Genomic DNA, 25350 nt, shown 5'->3' on the forward strand with positions numbered 1-25350 from the left:
TGTATCCTGACCCACAGTACCTCAGTTTGGCCCTCTTCTGGTGCCATCTTGATTATAGAGGATGTATATTGTTCATTAACATAGAGAGCAACACCCCCGCCCTTTTTTCCCCACTCTATCCCGTCTGTACAACCTGGAGCCCTCAATGCCTACTGCCCAACCGTGAGTAGGGTCCCAACAGGTTTCAGTTAGTCCAAGCAGGTCAAAGTTGTTTCTTGCAAGCAGGAGTGCAAGTTCCTCCTGATGCTCCTGTGCAGGAGGGAAGAACCGTTTTGGCACCTCCCCTGGGTGACATGTCCTGGCCTAAGTTGTGCTGAAAGTCAGGCCAGATACATGTAATAGGCTTTTGTGGACCTGCAATCCAAGAGTGGGGACGTGCAGCATTATAATGGTGGAGTCCAGCACAGCATCCAGCCCCCAAGGACATGTCTCTCTTAGCCCAGCTGAGATGGCTTTCCTTCCTAACTTCACACTTGCATCAGCGGCAGGAGAGCATGGCGCGGCCTGCTGCCAGCTGCAGTGTGTGCTGCCAAGCGCTCGAAAAGCATGTGAACACGCCGAGATTTAAGAGAAAATCCAGCGAGCTTGTTCAAAGAGCAAGCAGCCAGTTGGGCAGATAATACTGCCTCCTTCATCCCTTCCCCCTGCACATGGCAAGGGGGGCTGCGTTAGAGTCACTCAGGCCAAAGAAATCAAAGGGAGCGAACTGGCTGTCAGTAATTAGAAATATCCTGCGCTGCAGAGATCTCTGTCTGTGGCTCAGGGTGACAGGCTGCGGCTACAGCCTGAAGCTGGCTCAGAGGCGGCAGGTCGATAACTGTCTCCCTGTTCCTTCCTGAGATGCTTGGTGGGACATAAAAGGTAATTTGTTATGACAAGAGTGTCAGGCTTTTCTCCCAAAGCTTGAGCCTCAGGGAAGGTAGGAACGCTGCCATAGGAAGAACAAAAGAGTTACTTTTCTTTTCTTTCAGCATTTCTCTTCCTTTCCAAGGACAAGAGAGGCAGAGAAGGCTGAGAAGGAAAGAGAGCAAGTCCTGACAGATGATTAGGAGACGATGGGCAAATACATAAATCTCACCTCTTTCAAAGTTAGCAAGGGGGGAAAAGGATGCGTTTCCAAAACAGAAACTTAGGGCTAACTGACCCCTGAGCAGGGGGGTGCACATCTGGTAGGCACTTCCTGAACTATGGATTGTGGTCAATGGCTATGGCAGCCCTTACTAGGGCAAAAATCCTAATTACCTCGGCAGAACCTCGTGCTTCAGGCCCATGTGAGGGGCAAAACAAAGGGACAGCATTCTCCTCCATGGGAGGAGCTGCAGCATCTTGTTTCTTTAGGGGGGTGTACTGCTGGTGAGAGATTTCAGATACCCAGGTCTCTGTTCAGCTGCAAAACCAGCTCTGCCTGGCATAGGCAGCAAGACGTCGGGCTTCCCTACGTGTCCCCTTATGTGCTGGCAGAGGTAGAAGCTCTGAATGCAGTTCCCGGTGCCCTTCAACCATTCACTCCAGCAAAGTCTGAGCTTCCTGCTGAAATGGCAGAATGGCCCAACCTTCCCACAAATAGGCAAACAGCCTCTTTGTGCATCTGTAGCAGCTCATCCTAGTGATCCCTCAGGACCAAAGGCTCAAGTGTCCTAGTTTCAGCAGGATGAGTACATCCAAGTTTGTCCCCTTGTAGATGAGGGAGCTGGCCTAGGCAACACATCCCTCCAAATGCCAAGCTGAGCCCATCCAAAATATTCAGGTGCTTGTCCAAAAAGTTCCATGGTAAGTTTGGAGTGCCCTGGTCATGCTGCAGCCCCAGGTTCTGGCTGGGACTTTGAATTAAAAGAGCAAATGATCCTCACAATTAAGCTGTTCCTTTGGCTTTCCTGCTTACCTAGAGAGTGAGTGTGTTGGAAGATGCTTGCTGCACACTGAGCCCACCCAGTGATTTCCCAGCCAGGCTGGTGCTGACCCATCACAGTTAAATGAACTCTGTTTCCTCACTTCAGTGTCTCCAGCCGCCGAACGGCTGCGCTACATCCTGGGCGAGGATGACGACCCACCAAACCCCACCCTGTTCACAGAGATGGACACATTGCAGCATGATGGGGAGGAGCTGGAGTGGAAAGAATCTGCCAGGTAAGCCGAGGACAGAAGACCGGTGGCATGAGGGATGCAGTAGGTCTGACTGGTCACATGTATCGTGAGAGAAAGCCAAGGACCCAGTCATGCACCAGTGACCTGTTGTGCTGCCCACGCAGAGCAGAAGGAGATCCCTGTCCAAAAAGAATGTGCTGTCCAGTGCTGCCCCAGTGACCTGTGCCTTGCACTAGGAGGCATGGTGCTGCTGGAGGTGGCACCAGCAATTCAGCAGGTGGCTATCTTCCACATGAGCTGGCCCTAAGGCAGTTCCCAGAGACAGGTGCTCTCTGGAGATCCACCTTTTCTGATGAGTGGTAAGGTAAAAACAAGCCCCAGGCTCCCTTCAGTCTGTATAAACCCCATGGCCCTTTGTGCACCAACCCTCATGACCCAGCTAAAATTCAGCCTAGGCTACTTCTCTCTGCCTCCCCAATCTTCCTTTTTGATGGGATCCTACAATGTCCTGCCGCTCATCACATGGGTCTGGGGTAGCGGCAGTAGCTGGTCTAGAGGACACGGCTGTAGGAAGTCTCTGTGGAAGGTGGAGATGACACAGTGGAAGGCTCTTGGAGACATGTCCCCAGTATGGTAGCAGTGATGGGCAAATGCAGGGGAAGAAATCAGTGTGAACAAAGCTATCCTGTAAAAACTATCATGGAGCTGTGATGTGCACTGCTGAATACCTGCCATGTTCCGCTGTGTTCTTGCGATGCATGAAGCCATCCTGAAAGCCATGTGTAGGTCTGTGAGATCCTGCATGATTAAAGCAGCTGGCAGACATGGGCAGTGAGTTGTTACAGTCCCAAGGTAGAAGCTACCAGAGAGAGAAGGGTCACAGATTCCTTGCAAGGTAGGGTATTAATACATAGAGCATTCACAGGACACTTTCCAGCTGCAATGCTGTGACCAAACACACTGACATAGGCTTTTTGGACCCTTTTCCCCCTTTTATGGACAATGGGATATTAATTGATCCTCAAATTGCAAGGGCTACTTGTTTGGCAGTGGATTAGGAAACAGCAAGCATGGCCGGTTAATTGCACGACTCTTAGACACAAGCCCTGAATGTGCCGGGGGGGCACTGTAAAAAGTGATGGCTAGAAACACAGCTGCTAGAAGCCTGCTCCAGCATTAAATCTGTGGTTGTGTCCTGGAGTGGCAAACCCGTGTGTCTGGAAGAGGCTGCCAGGTACATTCTGAGATGCATGGCGAAGTACATGTGCTGTTTGTATGAATATCGCTTGGGCTCAGGCTTGGATCAATGGTACCAACACGCTGCATAAAAAGAGCCCAGGCCTCTGATGTGCTCACGGTACAATAAGAAGAAACATGCAGATAAAAGTAAAGGCAGTGTGGAGACCCAAGAACCCAGCCTGGGAGAGGGCAAGGCAATGATGAGAGCATTACAATGTCAGGGATTCTTGCTGGATGTGGTAGGCTGGTTATATCTTCTGCTCTTGGAAACATGAGTCACAGCTTTTAATGTTCCAGGTTAGCTTCTCGCCTTTGGGGTGAGGAGGAAAAGCTTGAAAATGTGGCCCCATCTTGAGGCAAGATCAGAGAAGCCAGCTCAAGGTGGGCAGTACCATGATGACAAGCCACTGTCACAACTCATGCCTCACAGAGTCTCAGGGCCTGTCAGTTCCTCAGGCTTACATCTTGAATCCATCAGAAAACTAGAGCTGTTCCATTGCTGGAAACTTGGAGGCAAGGTTGTGCTAGAATAGAGTAGCAGGGACAGAGGGCAGCATATGTGGAAGCAGCATCGCCTAAATGCACCAGGCAGTGCATGGGTAACTTGTGGAACTCCTTGCTGCAGGAGGTGGTTGAGGCAGAGAGTACAGCCAGGTCCAAAAAGGGACTAGCCAAAACTATGGAGGATAGATCCATTAATAGCTAGTTAACAGAACAATCAGGGGTGCATATTCTCATGAGCCTCCAAACCAATTATGGTGGAAGCCAGGGAGAGTGATGAACAGCGGGTAGATTGCTCTAGATCAGGAGTGGGCAAAATACAGCCCGGGGGCCAAATGTGGCCTGCCAGGCCATTCTATCTGGCCTGTGGGCCCCTAAAAAATTTAGAAAATTAATATTAATCTGCCCTGGGCTGCCTGTCACGTGGCCCTCGATGGCTTGCCGAAACTCAGTAAGCGGCCCTCTGCCCCAAATAATTGCCCCCCCTTTCTAGAGGTACCCTGTCCTCATGCTCTTCCTATAAAGCATCCACTCCTGCCACTGTTAGAGGCTGGATACTGGATTAGACGGACCATCAGTCTGAGCTGTATAGCACTGCTTATGTTCTTCCAGTCTGTAGCAGAATTAGGGAGCGGGTCTTGCGTAAGCGTGGGATAGCAGACAAACAGACTAGCATCATTTGGAACTGGCATGGGTTGGAAAAGGGGTGTAAAATGCCTCCCCAGCATGTGAGTAGCACTTTACACCTTCTTAGCCCAGGGCTCAATGCATCCACAAGGCCTTAAGATAGGTGGGCATCCAAGCTAATCTATCTGTATTATCTCTGTCCTTGGACAACCAAAGAAGTAACCTGCTTCAATGAGGAGTCGCCCTGATACCAGGGAGTGAGGTATTTTCTCAGGATCAGCTGAGCCACCTCTGATAGACTGGTTGGGCTGAAGTCAGGCAGTTAATAAGATGCATTACGATTAGCTCTGTCTCTCCTGCCCATGTGCGCCCAGCACGCTCAACTTCTGCCATGTGACAGCTTTGTCACTCCCCATGCAAGCATCCTCCCTGCCCAAAACAGAGTTGCATGTACAGCTCTTGAAGCTGTGCTTTGGGTGTGCAGTGTCCTACTGTCCCCTGTGTTTCTGTCTCATCTTGTGCAATGCTTCTTCACCCCAGAGGCAGGTGGTCTGGCAGTTAAGGTGCACAGCCTCAGACCTGTGCTAATTCCACGCTCCAAAATGGCATCTTGTGTGAGCCTGGGCCAGCAACTCGGACTCTCCGGGCAGTAGGGAAAATAGCACTGCCCTAGCTCTCAGGTCATGGTGAGGGTAAGCGTGTTAGAACAGGAGACACCCAGTCCATATGGTAAGAGGGCTGCAGACAGCAAGCTGTCTACCTCTCCGACATCCTGTTGGACGACATTAAACTCTGCTTCATCTTGGACGGGTTCATCCTGCTGTGACCTCACACCCAAGAGCATTAGAAGTTTGGTCCTGATACTTTTGATTTCTGCATCACAGCGGGCATCCCTGACAAGTTCATGGTCTGTGTATTGGTCCAGCCTGGAAAAATTCATTTGAGTGAGGGAAACTGCAACTAACATTCAGGCTCCAAGCATTCAAACACATGAGAACCACAGGTTTAATGTTGCACTGGCAGCTTGGAGGACATATTACTGCATGTGAGATTGGAGAGTGGCATGACAGCTCTCACAATTGGAGCCTGGAAGCAAACAGGGTACTGGGGTGCTTGGCTTCAGATGGAGTTGGGGGCCAGGAGAGCCTTGCCAGACCTTGCCCTTGCCCCACTGCCTGGAATCCAAAGAACTGACATGCGTGTGATGCATTAGATGTTGCTGGAGCTGGATTTTGGGTGGCTGAGTGAGGCTGTGTTCCTCAGGTCGAGAAGCGTGCATCCCTGAGGGGGTTTGCAGAAGTGCATGAGCCCTGCCAAGCTGTGACAATATTGCATTTTTCTCTCTGTAGGCAAACAGAGCAGTCTCTGTGTGGCTATGTGATTTGCAGAGGCCTGATACACTCATCTGCAACCCTAGAGTTTCCAGGGTGAGCTTTTTAAAGAGAGGGTGTCATCGAGACGGTGCAGGAAACATGCAGTAGGCAAAGATTTTTGTGGACAAACTGCATGGTAGGCATAGACTGAGGCAAGCTTTGGAAGAGGAAGGCACTGCATTAGAAAGCTTGCCTCTTGTCTATCCCATCCCAGAAAAGTGCTATGAAGGCACCTAGGCCCTGAAAGGAGAGGTAGGTATGCACGTATCTCTAAGAACCTGACCTTCCGCGTCTGGCAGTGGCCTTTGGACCCACGATGGCTCTGGTGGCACCTCCTTGCCTGCCAGCCGGGGCAAACAGCATCCTCATGGTTAATGCTTGGTTTGGTTGTGTTGTTCTCATGGCCATTGCTAATGTGATCAACCCAGTCAAGTTTTTTTCTTTTATATCCCCAAAGAGTTTTATTCTTCCCTACAATCCATCATTGTTCAGCAGGGCAGCATGCGTGCCAGCCCGTAATGCTCTGAAAAGGGGCAGAGCATGGATGGGGCTTGGGGGCTCTCTCCTTCCTGACATGCATGTTTACACTGTGGAAAGTCACCCGAACGACTGACCCAAATCCGTCTGCCAAGGACCGATTGAGCCATGAAGGCTGAATTCTCTCCTTGCGCAGTCAAGGCAGATGGAGGCCCCTGAGGGGAGCAGCCCCAGGGGGATGGTACATTGTGAAGGCTGCTGACACTGTGCTTGCACTATCGACCAAGGGCATCAGTCTGCAGGAGCAGGCCAGGCCCTTGTGTCAGCACTTCTGTGGGCAGGTTGAACCGCTCCCGAGCTGCAGGCTCAGAGCAGGATTCAGCAGGGACGCACCCCCTTCACGGGGTGAGTGCTACCTGCAAAAAAAACCTTGGCAAGCCTAAACAGGAAACTTCCTTCTCGGTGCCAAGCAGCTGTCAAGAGGGTCGGCCTCAGCTTCTGAGCCGGAGAAGAAAGCTGACTGCACACAAAAGGCGAAGCGTGCTGGAAAGTCGCTGGCGCCACTTCCCAGGCAGGGGCAACGCATGCTGAGTCTTCCTCCCTCTGGGCCTCATGCAGGTCTGCCCAGATCGTAGGTCTAGATCTCAGTTGGCCTCTCAAGGTGGTGCTGTCTGACAGTCAGTGAAACCTAAGGGATGAGAGGTCCCAGGATCTTGTGCTCTGGGGTGTAAAGGAACCGGTGCCAAGCTCAGGAAGGAGTTTTTGTCTCCCCTCAAGGAGCGGTGCACAGGTTGCAGAGGGGCATCTTCTCCTTCCTGGGAGACGGGTTGATGGAAAGGACGTGTCATCTGCTCTAGAGCACAGATTTTAAGGCAACACAAGCTGTCCCCTCCCTGCTGTCTTCAGCATCACGGCTTACCACTACATCGGGGAGCACATCAAGGGCTTGGCGAACAACTGTTAACCAGGGCACCCTTGGGGAAAACCAGCAGTAATGGCCATAAACCCCTGGAAGACCATTTCAAGCTCAACATTAGGAAAAACTTCTTCACAGCTAGGGTGTCCAGACTGTGGACTAAGCTCCCTCCAGAGGTGGTGCAATCACCTACCCTGGAAATCTTCAAGAGGAGACTGGACGGGCACCTTGCTGGGATCACCTGATGCCAGCTGTCCTTCCTGCCTGGTGCAGGGGGCTGGATCCGATCGATGATCTTCCGGGGTCCCTTCCAGCCCCTCGCAATCTATGAATCTATGAATCACTGATGATGCAGGTCAGGAAAAATAAGCACTGGCGGTGGTCGGTGGGAGGGGCTGAGATGGTTCAGAACTGGGGAAAATAAGCTGGGAATGCACAGGACGCGTAATGTGGGCCAGGGCTGTCTTGCAGTGCCCAGGCAAAGCCCCGAGAGGTTCTCGGCGCTGGGTAAATGGGCGAGCGTTTCCCCTTTGGAAACCCACGTTAAAATCCTGCCTTAGGTCCCAAGCGAAAAATACATGTGGTCCTCTGAGGCAGTTGTGCTGTGGTCCATTGCCTTACACAGGTCCTGGTTCCCAGTGCCAGACCCATGTATAGGCTTGCCCAGTCCTGGGGGAGATTGAACAGTGTTTGCAAAACCACACACACAGAGGTTAAACTAACAAAGCCTAATCAGCTTTCCATGAGTGCAGACACAGCAGAGGAGGGTGATGATTCCTAAAGCCTGTGAAAGCAGCTGCCTCACAGCCTGGCACACCACGCACTGCTGGGGCTGGAGATGGAGGCAGTAGGAGAATGCAGGTCTTCATGTGGCCTCAGGCCTTGCTATCCTGGGCTCTCAGCCAGTCTCTTCAGTGGCCATAATTCTTTCTAGGCCAACACTGATGGAACGAGATGATGGATATGGACAGCAGTTGAGTACGTTTCTGTAATAAAGGGGCCGTTGGATGGTCTGGTAGTTAGAGCAGGTGACTGAAGGATGGCCCTTATCCCTGGTCCTGGATAACAAAAGGCAGAGGAAGTGGGAGTCAGGAGTCCTGGGTTCAGTTTCCAGCTCTTGGAGCGGTGTGCAGCTGATTTGGTGGGTAGAGCAGGGGGCTGGAGGTTAGACGCAATGCACCAAGCCACCCATCCTGGGGGAGGAGATGTGGAGAGGCTCCTTTTTGCTGGTTCGGTACCTCATCCAGGGGAGTGTGTCCCTCAAAGGAGCAACTCCCGAGAAAAGGGACTTTGAGACATTTCTTTGGAGCTGTAGTCAGTACAATCCAGAGCCTCTTTCCAATGTCCCCCAGCAGATTTAGCCTGGTGCGGCTTTATCTGATATCTTTTAAAAAGCCATTGTTATCCTCTGTTCTTTCCCTCCATCCCCACAGCAGCAGCAGGAGCCAAAACCCAAGTTGTACCAGTTCAAAGCTGCCAGGTTAAGCTCTAGACAGGCTAATCCGTGGATCGGGGAATCGGCAAACCTGCCTTAAAGGAACAGCAGCTTTATTTCCAAAATAAATACAGGCGTGTTGCTGAGAATTACTTGTGCTTAACTGGAGCATGAATCGTGCTCTCAAGGAACCTGCAGAAAATGGATGGTTGTTTTGCTCGCTTTTTTTCCCATCAGGGTTGGAAGGCAGAATGTGCCACACATCACTGTGTATTTCAGCAAAGGAGCTGTGTTTGCCATCCAAAGGAAGGATGTAGTCTGCTCCCAGATCTGGGAAGGGTCTAGGTAGTGGCTGTCCATCCTTTAGATCCCAGACCTTCTTTGGGAAGGGCCAGCTCTTTGCTTTTGCTCGATTGTTGACTGCAGAAGGAGGCTAGAGTCGTCACTCTGGTGCAAAGAAACAGGGCAGAGTGTTTTTAACGCTACAGCTCCCTCTGTCAAACATCTGGGTTGATCTGGTGAATCACCTTTGCACATCCAGAAGTGTGAACGTTGCATGGCACCCCACAGCACCCTTGAAAAGATCACAAGGCACCCCAGGGTGCCCCAGCACCCAAGTTGAGAAACCCTGGGCCGAAGCAGGTGGCTACAAGTCAGAACTTCCTGATTCTTTTCTGCCACCGACTTTCAAAGTGGGGTCAGGGTCTTTCTGTGCCACAGTTTATTCCCTGCCACACAGGCAAGCTAGAGCTCAACTTCAGCCATGGACACACATGTCCAAAGTGCTGTGATCACCATGGATGAGCTGGGAGGGTTGGGGTGTCAAATCAATGTTTTATCATTAGGAGATAAAACTTTGCTCAGTAAACACGCCCATCATCCAATTTGTCTCTCTCTCTCTCTCCTAACTCTGAAATCACTCGTGCAAGCAATGCAGCCAAAATCTAATTAGCAACTCCTACCTCTGAAATGAATAGCACAAGTCAAAGGTTTGGCAACTCACATCACAACTGAGACGAATAAAGGAATTTTCCAGTGTCCTGCCCATGCAAACGTATTATGTGTATACCCCGGCTCTTTGCGACTGTGTTGTTGGCATTCCACAGAGCATGGCACTGGGCAGAGGATTGTGGGTGCCTGGCCTGGGAGACTTTCTGGTCTCCTTTTCATCGTGTTATATGGGGTGGAAACTTGCTCACAGCCAAGGGTTTGAGTAGTCCCAGTCTCTTTCCAAGTCAGCCGTGTGCATCAAGGCAGAAGCCTGCTAGCCACGCTCTCGTACCCTGAGCCATTCCTGATGGCAGCAATTGTTGTTTCAGGTGGATAAAGTTTGAAGAAAAGGTAGAAGAAGGAGGGGAAAGATGGAGCAAACCTCATGTGTCAACGTTAACATTGCACAGCCTGTTTGAGCTGCGCACGTGTCTGCAGACTGGAACAGTGCTCCTGGATCTCGATGGCTACTCCTTGCCACAAATCATAGGTATGAGCCTTTTGGCACAAAGAACAATTGGCTTGTCCTTTTAATGGCCTCCCTAGAGATTTCTGTTCTCTGATGCCTCCCCTGGAGCAAGAGGAAGCATTGCTAACCTCAGAGTTTTTTTCATGGGGTAACTAATGATGCAGAGCCTAGTTCTGCACCTGAACAGCCACTGCGGCCTGCAAAGTGTGAATCAGACTGCAGATCCAGCCTGCTAGTGAGGCAGGATGGCCCAGCAGGTAGGAGGGTATCAGGGCCTTGGGCTTTATGGGTTCAGTTCTCTGTCGACCCTGAGATTCCAGTCCCCGGTGGCCAGGTTCTCAATGGTATTTGAGGCAGTGAAGGATGAATGGATAGTGCCAGGGAGAACACCATAGGACATAAACTGGAACACAACAAATTGCCTTGCCTAAGCTTTTTGATGATGTAGATAACAAATTACTCACACTCAGCAGATTTGCTCTGGTGGTAGCAGGAGAAAACACAGTTCATTAGAAACCCCACGGCTTGCTTTGGGCCATCGCTTTGTAGACTGCACTTTGAAAAACAGCTTGCTAGTTGGTCTTTCCAAGTGACAGCATCCCAGGTTTGTTAAAACAATATCTCAAATGACTGCATGGATAGAGTGGAGCTTGGCTTGTTGGTTTGTAATTTCACTGCTTCTTTGTTCTTCCATTGCACCATCCCTGGTGAGGCACGATCATTGGGTTTACCCATTGCTTATTCATTCATTAACCCTGCAGAACTATTTCAAATTGCAAGGCAGGAGTACATCTAAAGAAATCAATCTGATTTATGCTGGTGCAGTGGAGAGATAAGAGTAGAATTAAGCTGGAGTCTCTCAAGAGGTCGTGGTTGTTACAGGATGGACAAATTTGTTCATAGAATCACAGAATCAGAGAAAATGAGGTTGGAAGGGACCTCAGGGGGTCATCTAGTCCAACTTCCTGCTCAAACCAGGACCAGCCCCAACTAGATCATCCCAGCCAAGGCTTTGTTTAGCTGGATCTTAAAAACCTTCAAGGATGTAGACTCTGCAGTGTCTCAGGGTAGCCTGTTCCAAGGCTTTACGACCCTCTTAGTGAGAGAGTTTTTCCTAATATCTAAGCTAAATTTCCCTTGCTGCCACTTGAAACCACTGCTTCTTGTTCTGTCATCTGCCACCACTGAGAAGAGTCTCGCCCCATCCTCTTTTGAACCCACCTTCAGGTAGTTGAAGGCTGCTATTAAATCCCCCCTCAGTCCCTGCTGCCAGAATGACTGGGTGCTACCAGCGGCGACAGTTTTTTATTGTACAACGCCTTGTGCCATTTATGAACCACTGCAGATGTCACTTCTATCCAGATAGCGTGGAGCTGAGTCTCTATGTGCAGTGTACAAAGCAAAGGGAAAGCAGGCAGCACACCTGTAACACAAGGAGCGTAGGACCCCAGAACTGGAAGGGGCTTTTGGGAGCATTGAGTCCAGTCTCCTGTGGTCACAGGTAGTAATTAACTGAAGGGGTCCCTAAAATTGACAGCTCAGGTCTTCATCCACCAGATGTGAAGGACATTATTCAAAACAGCAAGGACATGCTCCATGCCATGCCAGGTAAAGGCAAGGGAAATGACAGCCCTGCCAGTGCCCTGCAAGGGCAAGCTGTGGTTCAGCACTCAGGGCCGCCCTTCACATTTCTCAGGGCTGTTTCGCCCTCTTATCATTCAATGCATAATTGAAAGCTTGGTGGGGGGCCAGTGTGACTCATGGGCCGCCTCTGGGTGGCAGATCGCCCACTGGGGATCCCTGCTGCAAGCCACAGAGATCCTAGCTCCCAAGGAGTTTGCAAGGAGGGAGTTACGCTCCACAGCCCAGGGAGCCCCAACACGTGTCTGCCTTTCAGATGATGTCATAGAAAAGCAGATAGAAGCTGGCCTGCTGAAGCCAGAGCTGAGGGAGAAAGTGACCTATGTCCTCCTGAGGAAGCACCGCCACCAGACCAAGAAACCCATCCACCGGTCCTTGGCAGACATCGGCAAATCCGTGTCATCCAGCACAAGTGAGTTCCTGAGATCCAGGCCACACGTAGCTCAATCCCAGTGTTTTTGTTTCATTTTTTTTTAATGGACTCCTTCCCCATGGCAAAAGGTCCTTGGTTGTCAGTGCGGGCAAGAGAGGAGTGGAGAAGAAATCCCCCTCCCCACAGAAGAGAAGCAAGGGACCCAGCTCCCTCAGTCTGCTGCATCTGCACCTCGACCAGTAGGCTTAGTGGGCAGTTCAGCAGTGCCGGGGGGCATGGGGGGGTTGGTCTTGATGCCAGGCTGTTTCACAGATCTTATATGCCACCTCGTAGTGGTAAGGACGTGGTCGGCGGCTCTGGTAGGCAGGGAGAGATGGATGGAGCCAATAACAGCCTGGTGGAAGGGTCAGGACCCAGGGGCTACCCCAGCAGTAGGGTCACGAGATGCAAAAATCGAGACAGCCCTTTCAAACCCTGTGGAGGCTGTCAGGGAACCCAAACCATGACTCTCCCTGACAGCTGTTTGCACAAAGCAAGTTGGAGTCTCAGGAGAGGCCCACGTCCCCTGACTTCATTCTTGCAGCTTCAGCTTGCATTGCTGGTGGTACTGGCAGAAAAGGCAAAGGAAGCAAAGGCCAGCAAGACCTGTGCTTCCAGGGCAGGTCCTTTACAAGCCTCATCAGCAGGGAGCACTGCTGGAAGCTGGCACTCACGGGCTGTAGCATTGGCGGCTTTGCCTGCTGGTTCCAGGCTGCTTTGTCTACAGGTGAACCCGGTCTGTGAGCACAATGTTGCTGCTCATAGCCATTGGAAAGAGGGATTGGTGTGTTTCCAGCCCAGGATGGGTCCTGGACTAACTGACCTTGGGCTTAACCATTGCTAGGACTGAGGACCCAGATAGCTGATTTTTGGTCTTTGGCCCGTGCAGCAGGACACCTGTTCTCCTTGCAATCATCTTTCTATTGTCAGCAGTAAGACACTGAGGTTTGTTGGAAGAGCAGTTCTCTAAAAAGCAGAATAGACCCATTGGTGCCACCAGCAGAGCTGTATTGGGAATTGAATGATGCCCAGCTTTGTGTTGTGCTGTGGTAGTTATTCCCTACAGACATCAGCACTGAGCTGGAAGATGGGCCTGGCTTTCCCTTCACCGATCCCCAAATGGTTATTTTTGGAATTTCCACCCCAAGGGAAGTTCCAAGTTTTTTCTTCTCGTGGTGGGGGAAAAATGGCATTTACCCCAGCCTTGGAAACTCTTGAGGTCTAGACAGCTCTGTCTGCCTGGGACATGGGACAGCATCCTCGTTCATCAGTAGTACTGAACGTGAGCCAAAGGCACTGAACATCTGCAAACACTAGTTTTATTCCAGACAGTAGCTGTGTTAAAAACAAACCCCTTCTTTCTCAAAAGATCAGACTTCGAGCTCATGTGCATCATGGTTAATCGGGAAGGACTCCAGCAAAGGTCAGTGTAGTTACCCCAAGATACAAGTGAGATCAGATTCAGGGCTCACTCCCTGTATCTCCCAGGCTGCTGGTTCTCTGTAGGGTCGGGGGTATTTCATTTAAGCCCTTGTGAGACTGGCAGGACTGACATGGCTGTGGGGGAAGTGAGCTGCTTGCTCTTTAGACTCGCACCATCTCAGTAGAGTGCTCGAGCAAGTTCTGTTTCCTGGGAAATTTGCAGTTTCTTCCATCGGGTTTTAAGCGTGTTTTGGAGAGCAAGCCCCACGTGCAAGGAGCTGAGTGGGTACTGACAGTGTGTGACAGTCCGTCCTGCTCAGAGAGCACAAGCGCTGGCCTGTGTATCGGTAAATCACACTTACGGTCTCAAAATAGCGCCTGAGTGGGAGTCTGGTGATGCACAGGCCTTGGAGTGGGCAACGTGAATGAGATAAGTCGCCTGGCTTGGAAAACATCCAGCGTGTCTCCCAGAAGTGACACTCCTTTCCTAACAGAAACATGACTCGGAGTAGGACCAAAGTGAGTGAAGAGGCAGAAATTGAGCCAACTTCTGCAAACTATCATTAGTTTTGTGAAATCTCAAGTAGCCGGGCCAGGTTTAGCCAGCCCGGCTGGTCACGCACACTCCCGGCTCGAAGGGGCTGACCGGGCTGCTTCTGGAACAGGTGCCGATAGCTCTCGGTGCTCTTTCCCCCTCAGTTCGCAGCCCTGTCCGGACCCCGGCTGCCGGAGCTGCCTTTCACCGCTCCACCGAAGATCTCCGCATGAGGCAGAGCGCAAGTTACGGACGTTTACGTAAGTCCAACAGTGGCCTCGCGAGGCTGTGGAGGTCTGGAGGAGAGACACTGGGCTGAGGTCCATACTCCGGGGTTTGGGTTTTGCTGCTGACTTGCATATGGCAAATTGCAGCACTTCCCTGGGCCTCGCCTGTCTCCTAGAAGTGTTTACTGGGCTAAAGCCTATAAAGGAAAAGATTCTCACCCCCTCCTTGCCCAGTAGAAAATGCCCTGCTTAATGGTGTTTTAAGTCCAGCCTTAGATTCCTAGCATGGAAAAAGATGAGCTGGAGGTGGGTTATACTTCATAAAGCATCAGTCCATTAGGCTGCACTGTTCAATAACTAATAGCAAGTATTTCATATAATCAGAAGGTGAAGCATCTCACAGGAGCTCTTTCTGTAACACCTTCCCCAGTAATCTTATGGCACGTATTTTTAAAGGCTGAGTAGGTATAACGGGGGTGTTGGTTGTAACTGTGTGGATCTAAGGACATCAGTAGACAAGGTTCTTTGGGTAAATGTGGTATCTTTTATTAGACCAACTAAATAGTTGGAAAAACTGTTCTTTGCAAGCTTTGGGGTCCACACTGGCATTTTCAGAGACCTGCATTTTTGCATACTGGCATCTGTCCCATCCAGGAGAGCACAAAACAACTGTAGACTCTCCCTATGCCTTAAGAAGGGTGTTTATACCCAACAGCTTGCACAGAACAATTTTTCCAACTATTTAGTTGGTCTAATAAAGGGTTTTGTCTCTGCTGCAGTTATCCTCAGTTTTATAGTTCACCTTTCCCTTGACCGAGTTAGGGGTAAGGTAGAGAGCAAAGCTAGCTACAGTGAACTGCCTGTGTAATAATGTTCACTGTACTGCCACAGATGACTTAATAACGAATAACTAAAATGTCACAGTATAGTAAATCAAAAGCATTGCAGAGAAGCCCTGAACATATAGCAGGGTGTCATTGCCCTGCTGCAGGAAAAGATCCGGCATCACATTGTGACTCAGGGTGTCTGTACTTCAGGCCAAGATGTAGCTACACCTTCGGCAGAGACAACCCAAGGCACTTTAAACCAACCAGGTGAAGTGCATCGCTGTGCCAGGCAGCACCCAAATGCAGACACAGTTACGTTGACTGCAATGTCCTTTCAGCAGCATAGCTTCTTCTGACTGCAGTACTGGTTTAAATTCCCCCTAGGCAAAGCTACATCGGCACTTTGGGGGGTTTGCCAGCATAGCTCGAAAAGTCTTGAAGGTCAGCTTGGTGCCTGAATGAGATCTCAGTGACCCTGGTGTAAATATGGTCGTCCCTGCAGTTATACCACTTCGCATACAGAACCTGCCCATTTTAGTCACACCAGATTTATGCCCTCATAAACTGGACTTGAATGCAGGCTCCTATAGAAATGAGCAACTGTGGGGCCCCATTCCCCATTTCACCAGCTTCTCAACCACAGAGATGAAGGGCATAAAAGTCACAGACCCATGTATCTGTGTATAGCAGCCTATATAGTAGCCTCTAGGGTTTCTCATGTCTTTCTTCCTTTTTTTGCTTCCCTAGGCCATGCCCAGAGCCGAAGCATGAATGACATTACAGAGGCGCCAAGCACAGATCAGGTAGTAAGTTCTGAACGCCTTTCTTGGACCCAGGTTTTCTACAGCAAAATGAGAGATGGTCTCCCATTATGAGAAAAAAATGTGTTTTTCATTCTCCTCCTTTTAGCAGGAGCATTTAAAAGTAACCCGCAGCCCTCCCCAGTGCTGTAGTCCTAGTCACCCAGATCCAAGTTATTTCAGGCCGAGAGAACAGCTCCATTGGAACATAACACTAATGAAAGGGGATTGCGTCCTGGAGTCTTTTCCCTGCTAGGACGTACCTGAGGCCTCAGAGAAAGCTGCAAAAATCCTTTGAGTAGGCAGTTGTGAAATAGCCTGTAGAAGGAAATCTTTCACATCCCTTCTCATCTATGCACCCTGTAGATTGAACAAATATGTCCCCTAGGTATTTTCACTCCTACCTTTTCAGATGATCTCATGGATGCTGAATGCCTTTATGACTCTACCAAGCTCCTTGTCTTGGTGAACAGGCCAACGTGCGGTGAAACAGTGGGGTGATACATTAAAAAGTAACAAAAAGGAAATGCCTTGGTACACACAATACAATGACCCTGTGTAATGCGTTGCCACGTGACGTGATGGAAGCCAACCACATGGTAGCCTGCCAAGGACTAGAGGATGCTTTTGTGGATAACGAGTGTATTCTGCAGGTAGATCAGATAGGATGAAAACAATTGAATGGTCTGGGCAGCAATGTTTCTAGGTATATGCCAAGAACTAGTGGCCTCAGGTGAAGAAGAGACTTCTCCTATAGATGTATTGTCTGCTATGGGGGTCTTGACATCCTCTTTGGAGTCGTGTCAGTTTGTTGGTGCCCGCTGGACACAGGAAATGAGACAGGATGCACAACTGGCTTGTACCAGGCTGAAAACTGCACTGTTCCTAAGTGCCTGGTTTTCACAATCCAACAAAGGATGGTTTCCCAGAGGTATCCCTCAACAGCATGTTCTATTAGGTCACTTGGACACTGAAAATGCACTTCTCCGTAGTCACATTTGTTTCATGGAAGATGCACGTGGGCAGGTGACTACTTGACCTTCCAAATTTTCATGCGGTTTCCTGTGGAATAAGTCATTGTCATTTATGTTGATAATTTATATGGATAGCCTCTTTTGGCTGTGACCATTGTGTGAAGCAGAACCAAACAAGATTGTCACTTTTGGAAAAAGTTGATTATTTAAGTCGAAAATGAGAAGCAGTGAGTGGGCATTATAGATGGCTACCCTGCTAAGCAGTATTCTCAGTGCACCAGCAGCCCAACCTTTTTAAAAAGTGTGCAGAGTCCTTTAAAAAACCCTCCAAAACACCAGGATGCTAGGGTTGATGATAATGACTCACAAAATTGCCAGGCTGTTCTTTACAAAATTCCTTAGTGGCCATGTTGTAAGTGCTGCTGCTAGGCAGGTATTTTTTATACTCACCGGTGATGTTTTTGTGCAGTCAGACTCCATGAAAAGTCAAGGAGGTATCAGCATTATAATTGTTTTTAAGAGCTGTCTGTATCCATATGGTGAGGAGGTGGATATACGTCCATCATGGTTTTATCTCCACACTTGAGTAGGATGCCTACCTCTGGGTCATAAACATCAACTCAGCAATTTAATTGGTAGCCAGGCTTCATAGCAAGAGGCAGTAATTTTCTCCACAGTTTTGTTGAGGAAGTTCTGGGTAACAAGGCATATGGGAAGAGGTAAGGGTGAGAAGTGAAGTTGGGGAGGATGGTTATTCATATAGTCATAGCACGTGGGTCTCAACAGTATAGCAGCACCTCATTTATTCTCCAGTGAGAACTATGTCTGGCTCTAAAGGTGAAGTTAAGGAGTTTGCTAGTTATCACAACTATTTATCATATCATGCAATGGAGCAACAAGGGTCACTTCATTTCCATTAACAGTATGGCGAAGTGCCTCGCTGTTAATGGAGATTATTTGTGTTTTCCCTCCCTGGTTGTTTCTGAGAGGTCAAACCCTGCAATATTCAGTTGGCCAAAACTCCCATCATCGGAGTGGCTAGGGCTGTAGTGAAACCTCTGCTTGTGTGTGTGGGTGGGTACACATGCACTTTAGAGCCAATACAGTAATTGTCAGCAGCAGGAAGCTCCTGACTTGTTCCACAGCAGTAAATAGCTGTTCTGGACACAGGTCATGGTTCATCCAACAAGGGGAATAGGCAATGCACAACATGTGCATGTGACCATACCTCCTTCTTGTTCCTGGACCCATGTAAAAGATAAGGGCCTACTTCTGCTACTGACTCAGGGTCTGAGCAGGGGTAGGACTCTGCAGGATTTGAATTGCAAGGTGCATAATAAGTATACCGTCATATACCTATACTGCCACTGTAAAGCCTGGGCATTTGATAGGAAACATGGGGAAGAACCTGTGTTTATTGTTGAGACGCACACTTTTGTTGTCAGTAAAGACAATGGAGAAAGAGTGTCCGGGCAAGGCTCCTGGTGTTGGCTGTATTTTAAGTCCATTTTAGGTGTGTTTGCATGCTTTGCTTCCAACATAGGCTAGGCTTGTCTTAGCAAGAGTTTTGACTGAATGAGGCTTCCAGGCTGTACCCAGGATACTGCCCTAAAAGCAGGAGGTCTGAATCTCTTTGCCATCCTGCCAGTTATAAACCTTGCTGTCCTCCCTGGAAGCTTCACAAAACATCCCTGTACAGGTGCTCCTGCCGACTCTTAGCCTGTATGTGCTAAAACAAGGCCCGGTACAATTCTGGAAATATGCAGAGCTCCAGACAGCCAAGTGCAGTTGGTTCAGTTGCTAGCCAGAGGCTAAGACGGTGTGGAAGTGAAGAAGACATCATCCCCTCCTTGGAGAATCATGTTTCCTCCCCTCAGAGACCTGGTCCCAAATGCAGACTCCAAGATACCCTTCTCCCACTGCATTTTAACAGGAACATGAGTAGGGCTTTTGAGGCCTTTGTGGAATGGGTGGGACAGGGTGTGACCAGCCTCTTGTCTTTATGTTAATCAGAACGTGCCATGCTGGGGAAACAAATGGTTTGATGGAAGCCAAAGGTGCCCAGATACACAGTTCCTCTGCTTTGCCCATCCAAAGTATGAGGGTGTTGCAGGAACAAATGGCAAAATGTCTGCTCACGCTGCATGTCCCTGACAAACTGGGAAGTGACACAGCAATGGGGAATGCTGATGGGGCCCTGTTGAAGGCGCTCGTCCTTTTACAACTAGGCAGAGAAGTTAATGCAAAATGGTTCGAAATTGCCAGCACCTCCCGAAACCCCTTTGCACACTGCAGCTAAGCTTAGCATAACCAGAATGGCCTGTGAGTGCAAGGCTGAGGGAGTCCCTAACAACTGTAACCACGTGCATAGACTGATTTATAAGTGCTTCATTTAAAGCTGATGGCTGATGTGAAAAAAATATCACTATGTACGGTAACGAGCCGCCACTCTGGCTGGCATAAAGAAAGGTGCCACCAGCAGCGCATGGGTCAGAGGAAGTTTGTTCATGGAGAAACCAGCAAAGGATGGAAGCAGGAAAGACAGGGAAAGGAACACGGGTCCTTTCCCACCTCATTGTTGCCTAGGACGGTGAATGTTGGGAGGTGCCTGCCTCAGGCACCAAAGGGCAAGGGCGCACCCCGGCCTCGCGTGACATGCACTCTAGTGAAAAGCTGTGCGCTTTTCTAGCAACCAAACAAGAGATCGCGGCACTTCTGACTGTCACGCAGTCCATGCATCAGGGAGCTGCCTCTGCCATAGCTCCTAACATGGGGACTGGATAAAGGGCAGCCGTCCCATCCAACCCATCTGCCTCCTCCATCTCTGAGCCCTGAATCCTGACTTTCCTGGCAAAAGTCAGCTTGTGTAGAGAAGCATTAGTGTCGTGTGAGTGGGAGGTGGATCCTGCGTCTGGCCTGCTCCACTGAACTCCATCTGCCACGGTCCAACGGGCAGCATCGCAGTTACATTTCCACAGGCGAAGGCAGACGGCCTTTGTGGGTCCCAGGAAGCATGAGGGAGGTGAAACAGGTCACCTTTTGATTCCCGCCCTGATGCGCTACAAACTGCTGATGCCCAGTAGGAAATCCCATCATGTTCGCCATAGGGACCAGTCTTGCCTCAGTTGCCAGCCGGAGGATGCCTCTGGGTGCTTTTGCCGAATCTCTGCTCACTCCTTTCCAAACCTTGTGACCCAAACGGCCTTTAGAGCTGCCTTTTGCTGTGAAATGGGAAGCACAGAGTGACTGTCACAAGCAGGAGGGGAGAGTAGCACCTGCTTGGTTGCTCAGGCGAAGGGGCCCCAGGAAAGCAGCCTGCTGGATGGGCTTCAACTCTGCTAGCAACCAGGACGGAGGGACTGGTTGGCATTTGGAGCAAGTTGCAGCAGCTGAGCACATGGCATCTGCCTCTGCAATATCGCCTCTAGCCACGGTGCACAGAGAGTTAACACTAAGATATGCAAAGCATTTAGTTCCTAAGAATGCCGGGTTTTAATCAGCCTCTTAGACCCACTACAAAGGGACTTTTTAAGTTTTAAGTGAAGCTTAGTCGGCGCTCTCAGTTATGCCGAGCTGCCTTGGAGGAGTTGTGTTATGACGATGATTTTTTTCCATTTGGATTTAAAAGCTTAGAAGAAGAGGGTGAGCCTGCTGCTTGGCTCACATGCCTCTCCTCATGCTGGCAATATAGATTATAATAACACCCTGCCTGGCTTTGTATTGCACCCTTTCAGATGAAGAATAATGAAAGGGCTGCAGGGGACAGGAGACCCAGGGAGGAATTGATACAATGAGGCCTCCTGGAACCGTGAATTGTCTTCCGCCCTAAGGGAGCTTTTCTGAGGTGGCGGGGGCAGGAAAGAGCTGCAAAGCAGAAGCTCAAGACAGGAACTACAGGGCCCTGAGGTCTTCTTCCATTTTTTGTGAAGGGAGCCAATGGGGCCCATGGGCTTGGAAGAAGAGGTAAAGGAAACTTGCAGTCAGAGCAGAGCATAAGCACGTTGGCTCTCGTTTTGCTAGCACTGTGCAGGTGGCACACCATATATCAGTACTGATTCATGAAGGTCTCTGTCTGCAAAGTCTCCCTCTTCACAACCACCCAGACACACATGCCCACCTGGCCTGGCTTGCACAAAAGTCGGGTTTGAAGTGTGTGGGACGCGAGCACATGCACAGGTGTGGTTTTGAGTCCGGGCGAGTCCCAGCTCTGCTATCGCTCTCGGTGTTATCCTGAGTCGCACCTTCATGGCATTTCCTGACTTGTGAGCTCCCAGAGTCATAGGAGCATGGGAGAGAGTCGGGCTTCAGCGACGGTCAGCCCTGCGGTCCTGGCAGTGTGTGGGAGGTGCCCATCACCAGTCAGTAGGTCTTATGAACAGAGCGTAGCCACGTAGGTAGGGGCAAGGAGCTGCGCCCACTCCTTGACAGAGCTCAGCTGGGACTAGTGAGTATCCACCAGAAACAGATCCTCAAAATGAGAATGACAGATGATTGGAGTGGTTACAAATGCCCCTTGTCCCTTGAACAGCTGAAAAACAAGTTCATGAAGAAGATCCCCAAAGATGCGGAGGCCTCCAACGTGCTGGTGGGAGAAGTGGATTTCCTCGACAAGCCCTTCGTGGCCTTCGTGCGGCTTATACAGGCGACGATGCTGGGTGGAGTGACGGAGGTGCCTGTCCCCACCAGGTAGGCTGCTGGTCAGTTAAACCCAGCGGGCTTGTGCCGGGACCCAGGAAAGGTCTCAGGGTCAGCACCAAGGCACCGGGGAAGCATGCATTGCCCTCAGAAACAGGTGGGAATGCACTTTCTTTCCAGGTCTCTGGGCTCCTGAGGGGTCCAAGTCATGTCTCATGTGGCTCACAGAAGTGGCCCACGGTAATAGAGCAACACAGATCCCCCAGAGCTGAAGGGATAATGGACCCTTTTTTAACCCGCAGTATTCGGGGAATCAGGACTACTGGGTTCATTCTCTGGCTCCACCACTGATCTGGTCTGTAATGGTGGGGAACTCCCTTCCCTGTATCTGCCTCAGCTTCTCCATCTGTAAATAGGGCTGAATGCAGCTCTACCAGCCCCTACTCTTCGGGGAAAGAAGCGCTTCCTCTTGGTCAGGGCCACTAGCAGAATCGTTCACCTCCCCGTTTATCCCAGGCACTGGCGGGTCAGGGAGCCCTGATGTTTTATCACATATTGCCATAGGCATAAAAGGTCCAGTCCAGCTCTCACTGACCTCAGTGGGCCATGCCCCATTGGACAGCAGTGGGATTTGGATCGGGTCCTTTACCGAGATAACCAAGCAGTGAAACTCCCAAGGCCTGTTCCCGCATTTTGCAAACCCCTACAGTCAGTACTGAAACGGCCTTCTCCCCCAGGTGCCCCAGGCCAAGATCCTGTGCGCTGGGCACTGCTGTGAATTAACCTGGCACTGATTGCCAGGCCAGCCATGGACTCACAAGCGCTGTCTTTTTGCATCAGGTTCCTTTTTATTCTCCTGGGCCCTTCCGGAAAAGCAAAATCCTACAATGAGATTGGCAGAGCCATCGCGACCCTCATGGTGGATGACGTAAGTACCCAAGGCATGACCAACGCCTGCTCAGGAAACATCCCCTTCACGTGCACCCCATCCAGGCATCCATTCCATACGTACCTTCCCCAGCTTGGAGTGACACGCTCCCCCAGAGCCGGGATTAAAGCCAGGCGGCCAAACTGACAGCTGAAAATCTATGCGGTTCCACTGTAGTCCAGTTGCCAAGAGCTGAGCAGCTGGTGTGCACAAGAATTCACTTTAAATTACTAAAATAAAGCAGCTGTATGTGTGGGTGTGTGTGTAGAAAGTGCAAGTGTAGGGGTGTATCTGTCCAGCAAAGTGCACACGGGAGTTTAGCACAGCCTGGCACGACATTCTTTCATCTTGCTAGCACGGGTGGTAATAGCTGTCAAGACACAGCAACTGCAGCTGAGCCGGATCAAGCTAAGAAGCAGTTTCATCCTTGTGCCGTCACACCTTTGTTCTGCCCACACGTGTGCCGCTATGGGTGTGCTCCTGCCATGACCCACCTCTGGATCACATCTCAGTGTGTGTTAGAGGCTTCTTTGTGCTCTGCTCATCCTTTTGCGGCTTATCTGATGGGGGACTGTGGTTTTGGAGCAGAAGGATAAGTTCTGTCCCGGCTGCATTGTGGCATTCCAGATGTCCGCAGCCTGCACTGTGGTAACAGCCAGGAGGGCCTACATTGTCTAAGTAGCATTCACTGGCACCATTTTCACACCAGCAAGGAGTGAGTCAACCTCTGCAGTGATCTAAAGTGTGAGCTAGGCACAGGGGGTAGCTGAAACTGGGGTCTTCTGAGCGAAAAGTTTGTTGTCTCTATTGATTTCCAGCTCTTCAGTGACGTTGCCTACAAAGCCAGGGACCGAGAAGACCTGATCGCTGGGATTGATGAATTTCTGGATGAAGTTATTGTCCTGCCACCTGGCGAGTGGGATCCCAACATCCGAATAGAGCCCCCCAAGAAACTGCCATCTGCTGACAAGAGGTACGGGGCTGCTAGTGACAAGCCAGAAATCAGGCAGTCAGGAGACGCAGGGTGTATCGCCTGCTGGGCTTCCAGCCTGGCGTGTGACTTTGGGAAGTCACGTCCACACATCCGTGTGGAAACAGAGAGTAGTGACACTGACCTTCCTCGTCAAGTGCTATGAAGTGGGTGCTTTAAAAAGCTAAGAGTTGCTATGAGCAGCATAGCAAGCTTGACTTTGCAGCAAGTTAGAGTAGTGAATTAGGACTAAGTCTAGTGACAGGTCCTGGTGTTACACAGAGGCCAACGAGCATAAGCAGCTCAGCAATGTGAGCGGATGCATTTCACAATACCCGGAGCTAAACTGTATTTGCAGAAACAAACCCCCATTTGAAATGGATGAACCGTGGTGCTTTAGTTGTGGAACTTTACTAGCTTGTCCCTGACTAGCCTAGCAGGTTATTCCTTTTGATAGGAAAGCCAGCTCGATCCTTGTCGAAACTGTCCCTATAATATTGTTCGATGTGCCATTCTAGATTGACCCAAGTGCCATCTCCTTGGTGTAGCCTAGATGGCAGCATTTCATGCAGGAGCTAATCCCAAGAAATGTACTTTCCAGACAGCCAGGAAGCAAAGCCCAGGGCTATAAGGGACTCGCTGGGAATTAGTCAACTATAAATGGCTTATCACTAGGAACTGATGCATCACCCAAATCCAACTTATGCAGAGGAATATACAGGTGTCCACAACAGTTTGTTTGAAGCACTTTCCCAAGGCCAGGAATTTCTGGGCAACTTATGCGATGGAGGCTGAATCACCAGCAGGGGATGGGGAAATGTGTGAAACCTTGAAAAGTTTTGGCAGGATGGGGCAAGTCCTGGCCAGTTCTGGCTGTGAGGAGTTCAGGTGGGACCTAAGCTAAGGACCTAACTCACATAAAAAAGAGTCCGTGGCTCCATTCGGAGTGGTCTCTGGAAATCAGAAGGGTTTGTTTTTTAACTAGACTTTGGAGGGCTCTCAGTTGGTCCTCTAGGTTTTGAGCCTTGGTGGGGTCTTATTTTGTTAGCCCCTACAAGCCATGGGGCTTGAGAGCTGAAATTCTCACCTGACTCCAGAGTCTGGCACTTTACACAAAAGACCGGCCTGGGCAGACGTGCAGCAAGGTCTCCAGAAAGCAGAGCCTCTTGTATGCTTTCAGGAAATCTGTGTTCTCCCTGAACGAGGCAGGGCAAATGAATGGTGTGGCTGGCGGAGCAGCCGGAGGCAGCGGCGGTGGAGGGGGTGGCAGTGGCAGTGACGATGGAGAGATGCCAGCTGCACACGAAGTCGGGGAGGAACTTCTCTGGACGGGCAGGTAGGTAGTACCTCGGCTGCTTAAATGCTTTGCAGGGCCTCAGCACCCCAGGGGCCCACCAGAGCTCTGTGCACTGGGAACACTGGTTTGATCACCTTTGCACTGAGGTGGGCTGATCAAGGGATGCAACATTTAGGATCAAAGCTAAAACAAGTCTAACCATTGGCATGTGCACCAATTTGCTAGGTTTTGTACTAAGTATAAAAAACCACAGCAAACCAGGCAGAAAATAGTCAAGAGATACTGTGTCATTAGTCCTGTGAGCATTATGGTGTCTCTCTTTCTCAGAGTGCTAAAATAAAATCTAGCCTTCCTGGGCAGCCTGGCCGTGCCTCCAGCCCTTCACGACCAGTTGTTTCCCCACCTGAGTTAATATGAGCACACCTGAGGAAAGGTTTTTAGCCAGAGCTAAACAAAAATTCTCGGGGCTGTGAAAGAAAAGATTGGCATTGCCAGGAATGGCTAGCAGACAGAAAGCTTTGCAGAGGAAAGGGTATTTTGAACAGTGGAACGTCGGGACCAGTAAAAAGG

The 25350-nt window shown here is 50.2% G+C and overlaps 1 protein-coding gene across 1 annotated transcript in view; it reads left to right on the top strand.

Moving 5' to 3' along the window:
* Positions 1-1996: 1996 nt before the first annotated feature.
* Positions 1997-25350, top strand: part of SLC4A5 (solute carrier family 4 member 5) — a 49548-nt gene continuing 26194 nt past the window's right edge. Inside the window, exons 1-9 of the mRNA XM_019514373.1 lie at positions 1997-2127; positions 9973-10133; positions 12010-12165; positions 14287-14382; positions 15924-15979; positions 21479-21636; positions 22426-22513; positions 23332-23486; positions 24664-24819. Coding sequence (XP_019369918.1) covers positions 2075-2127; positions 9973-10133; positions 12010-12165; positions 14287-14382; positions 15924-15979; positions 21479-21636; positions 22426-22513; positions 23332-23486; positions 24664-24819 — 1079 coding nt within the window. The 5' untranslated portion in view covers positions 1997-2074. The remainder of the gene's footprint in view (positions 2128-9972; positions 10134-12009; positions 12166-14286; positions 14383-15923; positions 15980-21478; positions 21637-22425; positions 22514-23331; positions 23487-24663; positions 24820-25350) is intronic.

Source organism: Gavialis gangeticus, unplaced genomic scaffold (genome assembly GCF_001723915.1).
Source record: "Gavialis gangeticus isolate Ggan-Ray unplaced genomic scaffold, GavGan_comp1, whole genome shotgun sequence".
In the NCBI taxonomy this organism is placed as follows: Eukaryota; Metazoa; Chordata; order Crocodylia; family Gavialidae; genus Gavialis; species Gavialis gangeticus.